The 14711-nt window shown below is 41.2% G+C and overlaps 1 protein-coding gene across 1 annotated transcript in view; it reads left to right on the top strand.

Annotated features, from left to right (window-relative positions):
• Positions 1-14711, top strand: part of TADA2A (transcriptional adaptor 2A) — a 73286-nt gene that overhangs the window by 14212 nt on the left and 44363 nt on the right. Inside the window, exons 3-5 of the mRNA XM_011990216.1 lie at positions 2032-2091; positions 11346-11437; positions 13024-13181. Of these exons, the coding sequence (XP_011845606.1) occupies positions 2032-2091; positions 11346-11437; positions 13024-13181 (310 nt within the window). The remainder of the gene's footprint in view (positions 1-2031; positions 2092-11345; positions 11438-13023; positions 13182-14711) is intronic.

Here is a 14711-nt window from a genome sequence, read left to right as displayed (position 1 = left end):
CAACAGAGTTTTGCTCTGTTACCCAGGCTGGAGTGCAGTGGCGTGATCTCGGTTCACTGCAAGCTCTGCCTCCCGGGTTAAAGGGATTCTCCTGCCTCAACCTCCCGAGTAGCTGGGGTTACAGGTGTATGCCACTATTCCCAGCTAATTTTTTATATTTTTGGTAGAGATGGGGTTTTATCATGTTGGCCAGGCTGGTCTCGAACTCCTGACCTCAAGTGATCCTCCCACTTCAGCCCCCAAAGTGCTGGGATTACAGCCGTGAGCTACCACGCCCAGCCATAACACTGTTTTTTTAAGTTGAAGTATTGAAATTATAGGAAACAGAACTGGAAGATTATTCCTTTTGATGACACTGTTTATTGTCTTGTTGAAGACTGATCTCTGTACAGATGACAAGGAAAGAAACAATTTTTGTGGGTGATAATGGTAGTAGTAATACTAATTATAAGTACTTAACTCTGTACCAGGCACCACTTTGAGTACTTTACATGAATTAACCCTTAAATCATCACTGTAATCCTATGAAGTACCTATGATTAGTATCCCCATTTTATAGATGAAGAAATTTAGACTAAGAGAGTTTAAGTAACTTGTTCAAGGTCACATAGCAAATACCATATTTTATCAGATCTAAGACACCGTTGATTATAAGAAGCACCTCAATTTCAGAAATGTTAAAATGTAAAAATGGCTGATAAAAGTTGTGATGTACTTTCAATAAGATGAATCTTGATTTCAGAGAGTTTTTTAATTTTTTCGAGACAGGGTTTCACTGTGTCCCCTAGGCTGGAGTGCAGTGGCACTGCCACCTCTATCGTCCAGGCTTAAGCGATCCTTCCACCTCAGCTTCACAAGTATCTGGGATTACATGCTTGTGCCACCATGCCCAGCTAATTTTTTTTTTTTTTTCCTGTGGAGAAAGGCTCTCGCCATGTTGCTCAGGCTGGTCTGGAACTCTTGAGCTCAAGCAATCCTGTTGCCTCAGCCTCCCAGAATGCTAGGATTACTCCTGGCCTACTTTAGGGACTTTTTATTTTTCTTTAAAAAAAATTAAAGAATTTTTTTTTTAGAGATGGGGTCTTGCTCTGCTGCTCAGCCTGGAGTACAGTGGTGTAGTCATAGTTCATTGCAACCTCTACCTCCTGGGTTCAATGATCCTGCTCCCTCAGCCTTCCCTGAGTAACTAGGACTATGGGTACAAGCCACGATGCCCAGCCCAGAGTTTAAAATATGAAAAAATATTTATCTTAGAATGGCTGAAATACAATTACAGAGCCAGCATTCAAATTTAGGCTGTATGATTGTGATTCCAGGGCGTATGCTCTTCTCAAAAGAGTTGTTTTAGGAAAAAGTCTTTTTTTCAGACTTGTTTTTTCTCTGTGAGTGCCACTGAAAAGCTGTGATCATGATTCCACCATTCTGTTGCAGCTGCAGACAAGATTAAATGAATCCTTAAAAATTTGTTGGCCGAACTCTGTGGCTCATGCCTGTAATCCCAGCACTTTGGGAAGCCAAGGCAGGTGGATCACAAGATCAGGAGTTCGAGGCCAGCCTGGCCAAGATGGTGAAATCCCATCTCTACTAAAAATACAAAAATTAGCTGAGTGTGGTGCCGGGTCCCTGTAATCCCAGCTACTCAAGAGGCTGAAGCAGGAGAATCGCTTGAACCTGGGAGGCGGAGGTTGCAGTGAGCCGAGATTGCGCCACTCTAGCCTGAATGACAGAGCAAGACTCTGTCTCAAAACAAACAAACAAAAAAAAAAAAACTTGATAAGAAGTGGTATGGTGGCCCACACCTATATTCTTAGCACTTTGTGAGATTGAGGTACAAGGATCCCTCGAGCCTAGGAGTTCAGGGCTACAGTGAGCTATGATGGTGCCACTGCACTTCGGCCTGGGTGACAGAACGAGACCCTGTCTCCAAAAATAAAATTTAAAAAACCCAAACTTGTCAGAAGAAAATAACACAAACCACCTCAGTCCTTTAAGAAAGTAGATTTTGCTAACTTAATTTTTCTTTCTTTGCAGTGTTTCACTCGAGGGTTTGAGTACAAGAAACATCAAAGCGATCATACTTATGAAATAATGGTAATGATGAAGTTTCTGGGAATTTCTGTTCACTTTTTTCAAGAATTAGACTAGGAAGTAGTTTTTCTTTTCTATTTTTCTCTTTCTTTAAGCTCTCTTGGATTTCTGGGAATTAGTTTTCTTAATCTCTGAATGTCTTTACCTTTTCTCCCCTTCGGAAATAGGTAATTATTATCCAATAAGTCTTTTAGGGTTTTGTGGACCTATCAAGGTATTTAAGCACAAAAATAGTTTTATATACTCAGATTTTTGTTTGAAATTTGGAAAGTATTCAAAGGAAATACTTTTGATATGAGGATAACAGGTGCTTTTTAAAGATGCTGCTTTTAAAGCTTATTGACAAATATAGCCAATGTGTTGTCACTGTGTGCTCATGGTATTTTTATGTGGTTCATGTGGACAGTGGTGTTTTTGTCAAGCAGTTCATTTGCTTGCCTTGGGGAAAATTAGTTACCTTCTGACAGTCAGGTTATAAAGTGAACACAGCAAATGAGTTAATATATAAAATCGCCGAAGAGGAAGACTGGTTTATAACCTGAATAAGACTTGACTATAGATTAATTGTATTGCCACCTTTAAAGAAGGATAAGAATGTTCATAGTGTCCTTCCAAGCCCTGGCCATGGGAGTGGGTAGTTTAATAAGCCAAAGTGAATATCCAGTCTGCTTGACGGGTATATATACCTTTGTCAAGATAGTTCTGTCAGCCAGGCACGGTAGCTCACGCCTGTAATCCCAGCACTTCAGAGGCCAAGTTGGGCGGATCACTTGAGGTCAGGAGTTCAAGACCAGCCTGGCCAATATATGGTGAAACCCCATCTCTACTAAAAATACAAAAATTAGCCAGGTGTGGTGATGTGCGCCTATAATCTCAGCTACTTGGGTGTCTGAGGCAGGAGAATCGCTTGAACCTGGGAGGCAGATGTTGCAGTGAGCCAAGATCGCAATACTACACTCCGGCCTGGGTGACAGAGTGAGACTTTGTCTCAAAAAAAAAGACAAAAGAAAGATAGTTTTGTCAGAGTTTTGTCAGTTATCAGAGCATATTAAGCATATAACTAAATCTCCTCCCTCAAGCAGTTTTCTGACATTTGGCCCCCATGTAGTTTTTCTTACAGGAAAGGATGCTGGCAGGCTCGACAGTTAAAATTTCACATAGTAGATTAATCTATATTAGTTTTCTATTGGTGCTATAACAAATTACCAAAACTTAGATATCTTAAGATGACACAAATTTGTCTCACAGGTTCTGTGGATCAGAAGATCATTAGGCTCAACAGGTTTGCTCCAGGTTCCATAAGGCTGAAATGAAGATGTTGGCCAGCCTGGCCTCTCACCTGGAGGCCCTGGGGTAGAATCCACCTCTAGGTTCTTTCAGGTTGTTGGCAGAATTCACTGCCTTAAGGTTTTAGGAAGGATGCCACTGTTTTGATCAGGGCATGTTCTCCGTTTCCACAGGCTGTCTGCATTCCCTGGCTCTGGGCCCCCTTTCTCCATTCTCAAAGCCAGGAGCACAGGAAGTCCTTGAGGTTGTTGACGAAATCCAGGGAATCTCTATGACCTCTCTCACTGCCTTATTTTTCCTGTGCTGAATCTTTATGAGTGATTCTTCTGCTTTCCTCTTCTGCTTTGAGACAGGGTCTCACTCTATCACCCAGGCTAAAGAGGAATGGCACAATCACAGCTCACTGTAGCCTCGACCTCCCAGGCTCAAGCTATCCTCCTACCTCAGCCACCTGACTAACTGAAACTATAGGCACAAGCCACCATGCCTGGCTAATTAAAAAAAAAATTTTGTAGGCCGGGCGTGGTGGCTCACGCCTGTAATCCCAGCACTTTGGGAGGCCAACGCAGGCAGATCACAAAGTCAGGAGATCGAGACCATCCTGGCTAACACAGTGAAACCCCGTCTCTACTAAAAACACAAAAAATTAGCCGGGTGTGGTGGCAGGCGCCTGTATTCCCAGCTACTCAGGAGGTTGAGGCAGGAGAATGGCATGAACCCGGGAGGTGGAGGTTGCATTGAGCCGAGATTGCGCCACTGCACTCCAGCCTGGGCGACAGGGAGACTCCATCTCAAAAAAAAAAAAAGATTTTCGTAGACAGGTCTTTCTGTGTTATCCAGGCTGTCTCGAACTCCTGGGCTCAAGGGATCCTCCCACCTCAATCCTCAACCTCCTAAAGTGCTGGGATTACAGGTGTGAGTCACCACAGCAGGCACCTCAGCTACGTGTAAGGACTCATTTGGATTACATTGGGCCCATCTGGGTAATCCAGGATAATCTTTTCTTCAAGATCAGCTGATTAGTAACCTTTATTCCATCTGTAAAGTCCTTTCCCAGCAGTACCTCGTTAGTGTTTGATGGAATAATCAGAAAACAGGAATCTTAGGATGAGGGGAACATCTTTATTTTTATTTTATTTATTTATTAAAAAAGAATAGAGACAGGGTTTCTCCATGTTGCCCAGGCTGGTCTCGAACTCCTGGGTTCAAATGATCCTCCCACCTTGGCCTCCCAAAGTGCTGGAATTGTAGACATGAGCCACCATGCCCAGCCAGAGAACATCTTTAGAATTGGGCCTCCTACAGCACTGTGGTATATTTACTTCAGTCTCTTAAAAGTTTAGAAAGGGTGACTCAGCATCTCTGAGCCTGACTACTGGTGGAGTCCTATTAAAATGAGTTTCTGGGCTTATAATATTCAGGGTCAGATTCTAGGCCACAATGAATTAATCAGAGAACTAGTTAGAGTTCTTGGGAGCCAACTAGCTGGCCTTCCTCTTTCCATCTCTAAACAATTTCAGTCTTTTAACTAATGGCTTCAGTAATTGTAAGACTTGAAATAAATTTTTTTCCCCCTTTAATTGCAAAAATGAAGGGTTAGGAGACTGTTCAAAGTAGCTGTGGATTTGAGTTAATTTCACCAAGGTTATCAGGTCTTCAGAAAACTGGTTTGTTTTTCCCAAATTAATGTGAGAATACCTGGAGCCAGAATACAAATTTATTCATTCATGTTGTGAAATAATTCCTTAAGGGATAATTCAGTATGGCTTGGGTAGGTTGGTAGTCATGCTTATTCACTTTAGGAAAGCTGACCATGAGCTTTCTTTAGCTATTCTGGGCATCATGTCTTCTTCATAATGCTGAAAGCACTGACTAAGTTTCACTCCACATCCACTTAATTCTGATTACATCATCCTTTTCTCACATATTCAACACCCATACAATCACATTTCAGAGTACTGTCCTTTACTTTGGGGAGCTTTTGGGGGTTACTAATACTTCCTTTTTGTGGCCCACCTTATTTATGCCCAGTGAATCTTTCCTTCTATAGGCATGATGACCAAATTTTAGCTTTCTACACAAAACTTGATTTTTTTGCATATGAAGCCTCAGATAACTTTAAATGGTTTTCAGTACTTTTGTCATGTCACAGTGCTGTATTTTTGGGAGTTACTCATGCTGTGGTAGGTGGTGCGTTAACCAGGATTTCTGAATTCTATGCCTATTTTTGTCTTGTAATTCTTAGAACTTTGAACAAGTCAAGGCAGCTCTTTCTGCCACACCCTTTTATACCAGTGATTCTTAAACTTCAGTACATAAGAATTGCCTGGGAGTTTCTTATAAATGTAGATTCCTAAACTCTTCTATGAGAGATTGTGGTTCAGAAGCGCTGAGGTTTGGTCCCCGAGTTGAATAATATTAATTAAACTTTATGTAAAACTGTCTTGTGCCTTTTTTGGTGTGTCTGTGATGGAGAAAGTTTTTATAGTTTATCTCACAGTAAAGTTGGTTGAGAAACAATATTCTAAAATACAGTTTTACAAATAACAGTCTCTTCAACTAATGTGTGCGTTGTCATATTTACTTGTCTTTTGGTACTTGCTGAATTGAGAGTGATTATGAATTTAGTGTATAGACTCTGAAATTTCTCTCTTGGATTTCATAATACCTCATGTGCTAGACATATTCGTAGTGCGTGCTCAGATGAAAATGTGTTGCTTATTGGTAGTGTAATTTCACAAATCATGACACTTTTTTTGTCATTAAAAAAAGTTATAATAAGTTCTAAGTGCCTGTGTAATCTGAAGATGTCTTGTGTCATTATTTTTTTTACTTGTTATTATAGAAAAGTTCAGATATACACAAGAGAGAATGATGTTTGGTTATCTATTGCCAGCTACCACAAAACCTCATGCTTAAAAAAGACCATTTTATTATCTCCCACTGTTTTGTGGTTCAGGCATTCAGATTAGGCACAGTGAGGGTGGCTCTTGGCTCCACATGATGTACTTAGGCTGAAAGTCCCAAGAGGGCTATGAATTTAGTATAGACATAGACTCCAAAATTTCTCTCTTGGATCTCATAATACCTCATGTGCTAGGCATATTCACAGTACATGCTCAGATAAAAATGTCGTCATCATTGTAATCAACATAGTGGTAATCAATTTCCGTTTATTTACCCATCACTAGCGCTTAAAATTATCGACTCATGGCCAATCTTACTTTATCTAAACCATCAACTTTCCCTGTCGCCCAGGCTGGAGTGCAATGGGTTGATCTCGGCTCACTGCAACCTGCGCCACCTGGATCCAAGCAATTCTCCCACCTCAGCCTCCCGAGTAGCTGGGATTACAGGCACACACTACCATGCCCGGCTAATTTTTTTATTTTTGTGGAGATGGGGTTTCGCCATGTTGGCCAGGCTGGTCTTGAACTCCTGACCTCAGGTGATCTGCCCACTTCGGCCTTCCAAAGTGCTGGGATTACAAGCGTGAGCCACCGCACCTGGCCTAAACCATCACCTTTCTAGATTATTTTGAAGCAAATACCCTAGGCAGTATATTATTTCATCTTTAAGTGTTTCATTAGGTCTCTATGTAATTCTAGTCACTTTTCACATTCCGCCAGTCATTTCATGAAGGCTTAATATCTAAAACCCCTGCTGCCTTTTTTACCCCTGAAACAATCACTGTTCTAATTTTTTTTTTTTAAATCAGCATAGATTGGTTTTGCATATTCTAAAACTGCATATATATGGAATCATACTGTATGTACACTTGTGTTGTTTCTGGTTTCTTTCACTCAGCTTTTTTTTTTTTTTTTTTTTTTTTGAGACAGTCTCGCTCTGTTGCCCAGGCTGGAGTGCAGTGGCGCGATTCAGCTCACTGCAACCTCCGCCTCCCAGGTTCAAGCAATCCTCCTGCCTCAGCCTCCCAAGTAGCTGGGATTACAGGCGCCCACCACCACACCCAGCTAATTTTGTATTTTTAGTAGAGACGGAGTTTCACCATGTTGACCACGTTGGTCTTGAACCCCTGACCTCAGGTGATCCATCTGCCTCGGCCTCCCAAAGTGCTGGGATTACAGGCGTGAGCCACCGTACCCGGCCTCACTCAGCTTGTTTTTGAGTTTTATTCATGTTGTGTATGTTACTAGTACATTTGCTACTAATCATTTCTTTTAATTACTGAGTAATATTCTGTTGTATGAACACAATACAGTTTTTTATCCGTTCTCCCTTTGATGGACACCTGGGCCTTGCCCAGGTTTGAGCTATTGTGAATAAAGCTGCAATGAATATTCCTGTATAAAGCTTTCTATGTACATATGTTTTCACTGTTTTTTGGATAAATACCTAGGAGTGAAATTGCTGGGTCATAGAGTAAATGATTGTTTAACTTTTAAAGAAATGATTGGCAAGTTTTCCAAAGCGTTTGTATCATTTTACACCTCTGTTGACCATATACGAGAGTTCTGATTGCTTCATGTGCTTGCCAACGTTTGGCATTGTCAGTTTCATTGATTTTAGCTATTTTAGTCAGTGTAGTGTGGTATTACAATTTTTTTTTTTTTTTTTTTTTTTTACTTTTTGCAGTTTGTTTAATTCAGATACAAATAAGATTCACACATTTCGATTTTCCAACTGGTTGCCTCTTACGTGTTTTCTATTCTGTATGGGATTTCCTTCCCTTTCTCTCATTTCTTTTTTTTTTTTTTTGGTCTTGTTTTAGAATAATTATGTTTTAAATTTTATCTTCTTAAATATATAGAGAAATAGAGATGGAGTTTTGCCATGTTGTCCAGGGTGGTCTCAAACTCCTGGACTCAAGGGATCCTCCCACCTTGGTCTCCCAAAGTGCTAGGATTACTGGCTGGCCACTGAGCCCAGCCAGTTTTGGATTTACTGAAGTTGCAAATGTAGTACAGAGAGTTCCCGTATATCCTTCATCCTGCTTCCCCAAATGTTAACATCTTACATTATAGTACATTTGTCAAAATTGAGAAATGAACATTGGCTGGGTGTGGTGGCTCTTTCCTGTAATTCCAGCACTTTGAGAGGTTGTGGTAGGAGAATTGTTTGAGTCCAGGAGTTTGAGACCAGCCTGGGCAATCTGGAAAGACCCCATTGCTACAGAAAAATTTAAAAATTAGGTGAGTGTGGTTGCACGTGCTTGTATTCTTAGCTACTTGGATGGTGGAGGCAGGAGGATTGCTTGAGTTCAGGAGTTTGAGGCTACAGTGAGCCATGATCACACCAGTGCACTCTAGCCTGGTCAACACAGCAAGATCTTGTCTCAAATAAAAAAAAGGGCTGAGCTTGGTGCCTCACACCTGTAATCCCAGCATTCTGGGAAGCCGAGTTGGGCGGATTACTTGAGGTCAGGAGTTCAAGACCAGCCTGGCCAACATGGTAAAACCCTGTCTCTACTAAAAATACAAAAAATTAGCCAGATATGGTGGCACATGCCTGTAATCCCAGATGCTCAGGAGGCTGAGGCAGGAGAATCGCTTGAACCCAGGAGGTGGAGGTTGCAGTGAGCTGAGATCATGCCACTGCACTGCAGCCCGGGCTATGGAGCGAGACTTGGTCTCAAAAAAAAAAAAAAGAAAAAGAAATAAACATTACTACAATACTAGTAACTATAGATTTTATTCAGATTTCTCCAGATTTTCCACAAATGTCCTTTTCTGTTGCAGGATCCAATTGGAGATCCCACATTGCATTTAGTCACAATGTTTTCTCCAATCTGTGACAGTTTCTTAGATTTTCCTGTTCATGACCTTGACAGGTCGAAGTGTATTTTGTACAGTGTCTCTCAATTTTGTCTTCATAGGTTTGATATTTTATCATGATTAGATTTGGATTATAGGTGTTTAGGTAGAAGATCACAGAGAGGTGAATTGCCTTCTCATTTTATCATATCAGACGATACATAATTTAACACTGGTGATGTTGAAAAATGAGCAGCCAGCCATAAGAGATGCATGAGGCAGGGTGTATGTGGGAACGGGCACGGAGCTTTCCTGTCCTCTCTGGGTACACCGTCCTCCACCTCCATGTGTTCAGCAGCCTGGAAGCTCCTTGCTCTCATTTCTTATTATTTATTTGATTTTTAAAAACCGGATTGTTTGTCTTACAGATGTTAGTCTGGATTTTGTTGACTAATGTGTTCCTCTGTCTTCTGCGTTTCCTATACACTAGTAGTTACATTTAATGACTACTTCAGATTCATTTAGGACCACTGTCTGGATCTGGTAATTCACCAAGGATTGCAAAACATTAATCTTTTAATTCTATCACTCATTTTAATTTATGAGTTAGAAATTTATTATTATTACATGGTCCCTCTGAGTAACGTTTGTACAGGAAAGAGAAATGATGATTACTTCCCTTTATTTACTAGTTTTGAGAATATGCATTGGTTCCCTAGCATCCTCCACATATTTAAAATATTTGATGTTTCAGTTATTTGTGGTTATTATCCTTATTGATGCTCAAAATATTCCATTTTTAGCTAACAGGAGTCTCTGGAAGTTGACTTCTGAATTTTTTTACATGACCTTTATAGTCTTTAAGAGCTTCTTTGCTGCCAGATGCGGTGGCTCATGCCTGTAATCCCAGCACTTTGGGAGGCCCAGGCGGGTGGATCATATGAGGTTGGGAGTTTGAGATCAGCCTGACCAAGATGGAGAAACTCCATCTCTACTAAAAATACAACAATAGCTGGGTGTGGTGGCGCATGCCTGTAATCCCAACTACTCATTGCTACTGGGTTGGTCATTTTTTTCTAGAGCTTTTCAGTGAACAATGTTAGGAAATTATTTTTCTTTTAAGATACAACACATGAGTTCATCATAAAGCTTTCAATTTAAATACGAGACTGCGAGAGTTTGTTTTGGTTGGTTGGTTGGTTGGTTGTTTTTGAGACGGAGTCTCTCTCTGTCCCCCAGGCTGGAGTGCAGTGGCGCCATCTTGGCTCACTACAAGCTCCGCCTCCCAGGTTCATGCCATTCTCCTGCCTCAGCCTCCCAAGCAGCTGGGACTACAGGCACCCGCCACCACGCCCAGCTAATTTTTTGTATTTTTAGTAAAGACGGGGTTTCACCATGTTGGCCAGCCTTGTCTTAAACTCCTGACCTCAAGAGATCCACCTGCCTCGGCCTCCCAAAGTGTTGGAATGGCGTGAGCCACTAAGGCCAGCCTAAAGTTTAATGTTATACTATTTATGTTTCAAAGTCAAATCTACAAGCAAGGAATATTCAGAGAAGTCTAGCTTCTATCCCTCTTCTCTCTACCCTGTTCTCTTTCTTCCTCCCCATAGTAACCTTTTTTTTTAAAGTGTGTTTATTCTTCCATTTAAAAGAATACATACATATTTGTCTTTTCTTCTTTCTTAGCTAAATGGGAGTGTACAAAAATATTTATCTGTACCTCTGTGTTAAGTTTGAAAATATATGTATATCTGCATGAATTGCTTGGCATTTATAGGTGATATGGAGGCCCTTCTAGCTAATGGTGGAAATGGGTGGGAGAGGTGGACAACTAATAAGAATGTACCCTAGGTATCTCTCATCATTCAACTATAAACTACTACTACAGTTGAAGTTCCAAGATTCCATTTCTTTTTTATTTTTGATACGGAGTCTTGTTGCAACGCCCAGACTGAAGTGCAGTGGCACGATCTCAGCTCACTGCAACCTCTGCTTCCCCGGTTCAAGTGATTCTCCTGCCTCAGCCTCCTGAGTAGCTGGGACTACAGGCGCATGCCACTATGCCCAGCTAATTTTTGTATTTTTAGTAGAGACAGGGTTTCACCATGTTGGCTAGGCTGGTCTCGAACTCCTGACCTCAAGTGATCCGCCTGCCTCAGCCTTCCAAAGTACTGGGATTATAGACGTAAGCCACCAGGCCTGGCACCTAGATTCCATTTGTATCTCTGTTCTTAAGCAAAACTTTTTTCTCCTTAGACCTCAGATTTTCCTGTCCTGGATCCCAGCTGGACTGCTCAAGAAGAAATGGCCCTTTTAGAAGCTGTGATGGACTGTGGCTTTGGAAATTGGTAAGTGCTTGGTGTTAAGAGTTATCCTGCCCTAGTGGGCTCAGAGAAGAAGCTGTTGTTGAAGAGTAAAGGAAGGAGCCTCAGGAAGAGAAAGTATATGTTGCTTTCCTATCAACCCATGATTTAGAGACAAGTTAGTCCCCTCTGTACGTTATTTTTCCAGTGCCGAAATGTGTCACAAGGGTATGGGATGTTTAGTGGTCCATGACTGAGCAGCTTTAAAAGGCCACTTTGGATATGTATCAACAATGGGAAGATTGATTATTCCTTTCTGAATAGTAGGGAAGTTTAGTTTTGTTAGTTATTACTCCCTTCTGATTTTATGAATTTTTGTTGGTTATAGATGCCCTAGTCATTTAAGTGAATCAGACTTTAGCTAGATGGTCATACCTAAGATTCAAGTTTCACAGACTTCCTGATAGCATTCTCTGTTTTTAGCTTTCAAACACCTGCCTTAGTCCAAGACCGGCTGAATTGAATAGCACTCATTGCTGTTGCCTTAGTGGGCAGCACCACTTAATACTACCACTTTTGTTTTTATCTTTTGGGAACACTTTCATATGGATGATTTTATTTTATGAACTAGATAGCAGAGACATTATTGAATATATTTTGTTCACAAATTATCTGAAGCCTAGCGGGTTGAAATGATTTCTTGTGATTACGTAGCTTATTAGTGAGGGACTCTTAATTAGGTCCTCCCTGTCCTGACTTGCTAGTGTATATAACCTTTCTTGGTGTTCATCAGAATAAATTCTGCTGCTTCCCTTATGTCCAGGGACCTGAAGAAGCAGACCTGAATTTAGTTCACATTTTGCTTGTATTCATTCATTCAGTATTTATTAAGCATCATAAAATACGGTGTACAATGAGGAATACCAAAGGAGGTAGAAAAGTAATCACTTGTGAGGAGCTTGCTAGTCATCTTTGGCCTAGTTTTTCATTTTTTGCTTACCATGCTCTCTAAAATAGGCTAATCCTCTCTGTCTGTCCTCCTTCCCTCTTAACAAAGAACATAAAAAAGACATAGCTTCTCTGTCTGCTGTGGGTAAGGCACTAAGTTTGGCAGTGAGTGGACCAGAGCTAAGAATTATGAGATACATCCTGCCTTCAGGAAGCTTATAGTTTAGCAAGGGACTCAAAATATCTGTACAAGTGATTGAAGTACACAAAACAGCACAGTGATGTCTTAGGAGAGGACAAGTGAAGTGCTGTGGAAAAGAGACCTTGAGGAGAGGACTTCCACCTCTACCTCTCCATTACCTTGACTCAAGTCAGGGATTCTTTTTTATTAAGACAGTCTCACTTTATCACCCAGGCTGAAATGCAGTGGTGTGATCACAGTCACTGTAACCCTGAACTCTTGGGCTCAAGGGATCTTCCCTTCTCAGACTCCCAAGTAGTTGGAACAACAGTTGTGCACCACTATACTCAGCTAATTAAATAGCTTAAATAGCTTAGTGACTTAAATTTATTTAAATTAAATAGCTTAGTGACTTAAAATATCAAAAGAGGAAATGATGCTTTTACTATTATGTGGAAATGAGAGTACCACTTTCTTCTGTCTTTTTCCCACAATCCTCTAGGCAGGATGTAGCCAATCAGATGTGCACCAAGACCAAGGAGGAGTGTGAGAAGCACTATATGAAGCATTTCATCAATAACCCTCTGTTTGCATCTACCCTGCTTAACCTGAAACAAGCAGAGGAAGCAAAAACTGCTGACACAGCCATTCCATTTCACTGTAAGTGCTTCGCTACCTTGGTAAAAGACACTTAGCTCATCCTTGGGCCCTGTTCCAGTAGCAGATAAACAGTGATTTGATTAATTCGACAGCTAATGATATCACAGAAGATAGGAGGAGTTATATGGCAGCTATTAAGAGTGAGGATCGACCCAGCGTGGTGGCTCATGCCTGTAATCCCAGCACTTTCGGAGGCTGAGGTGGGTAGATCACTTGAGGCCAGGAGTTCAAGACCAGCCTGGCCAACATGGGGAAACCCTGTCTCAACTAAAAGTGTAAAGATTAGCCGTATGTGGTGGCAGACACCTATAATCCCAGCTAATGGGGAGGCTGAGGTAGGAGAATCACTTGAAGCAGGTAGGCAGAGGTTACAGTGAGCCAGGATCATATCACTGCACCCCAACCTGGGTGACAGAGTGAGACTTCGTCTCTTAAAAAAAAAGAGTCAGGATTAAAATGTGGCAAAGAAGGAACATCCTCTAAGGGTCAGAGTTCTATACGGGACATCAAGGTGCTTGAAGCCAATGTGTAGTTCCACCTACCTCCAGTCCTTTGAACATATCAGTTAATTTCAGTGGTTTCCTTTGTAAAATAAGATGTCAAAAAGGGAAAATCTTTTCTATGCTGTTATAAGTTTTTTTTCAATCCCTTTGGAGAGCTTATGATTATACATACAAGTTGCTCAGAGAATACAGTATTTGACTCATTATTATGAATTGTCCCAGTGTCAAGTCCAAGAAGTGGTTTGTTATTTTTGTTCACTTGGTTGTGTCAGTGACGGCGAACTTTTTAATCTCGTGCCTGTGGGACTAGTGGGTCTCTTAATAAAATATAACCAAAAACATGATGAATTACAAATGACCATCTTTCCTGAATGACTCCCAGGGCACAAGTAATAAGATATGAATGTTTTCCCTTCCCTTTTCTCTTTTCTCGTACTCTCTAGAAACAGTTTTATAGCTGACTAACTTAGAGGCTGGTAATATCTCCTTTTTTTTTTGAGACAGAGTCTTGCTCTGTCTCCCAGGCTGGAGTGCAGTGGCACAACCTCCGCTCACTGCAACCTCCACCTCCAGGGTTCAAGCGATTCTCTTGTCTCAGCCTCCCAAGCAGCTGGTACCACAGGTGCATGCCACCACACCTGGCTGATTTTTTGTATTTTTAGTAGAGATGAGGTTTCGCTATATTGGCCAGGCTGGTCTCAAACTCCTGACCTTAGATGATCTGCCCGCCTCGGCCTCCCAAAGTGCTGGGATTACAGGTGTGAGCCACCGTGCCTGGTTGATACCTCCTATTTGGATAGCACTTTGATGTTAGCACTTGGTTCTCAAATTCATTACACCATTTGTTTCCAAACGGCAATCCAGTGAGATAGGCAGAGCAAGTGCTTTTGGTCTACATTGGAGGAGACCGATGCAGAAAGGTTTGTGCAGGGTTATGGGACTACTGTGTGTTAGAGCTAGGACTTAATTCCAGCTAACTTCCAATTCCGGTGTTTGTTTTTTTCCTGCCTTTGGTGTTTTTTTTTTT

This window comes from Mandrillus leucophaeus, unplaced genomic scaffold (assembly GCF_000951045.1).
Source record: "Mandrillus leucophaeus isolate KB7577 unplaced genomic scaffold, Mleu.le_1.0 Scaffold374, whole genome shotgun sequence".
Classification (NCBI taxonomy): domain Eukaryota; kingdom Metazoa; phylum Chordata; class Mammalia; order Primates; family Cercopithecidae; genus Mandrillus; species Mandrillus leucophaeus.
Note: the sequence above shows the minus strand (reverse complement) of the source record. Positions and strands in the feature narration are given on the sequence as shown.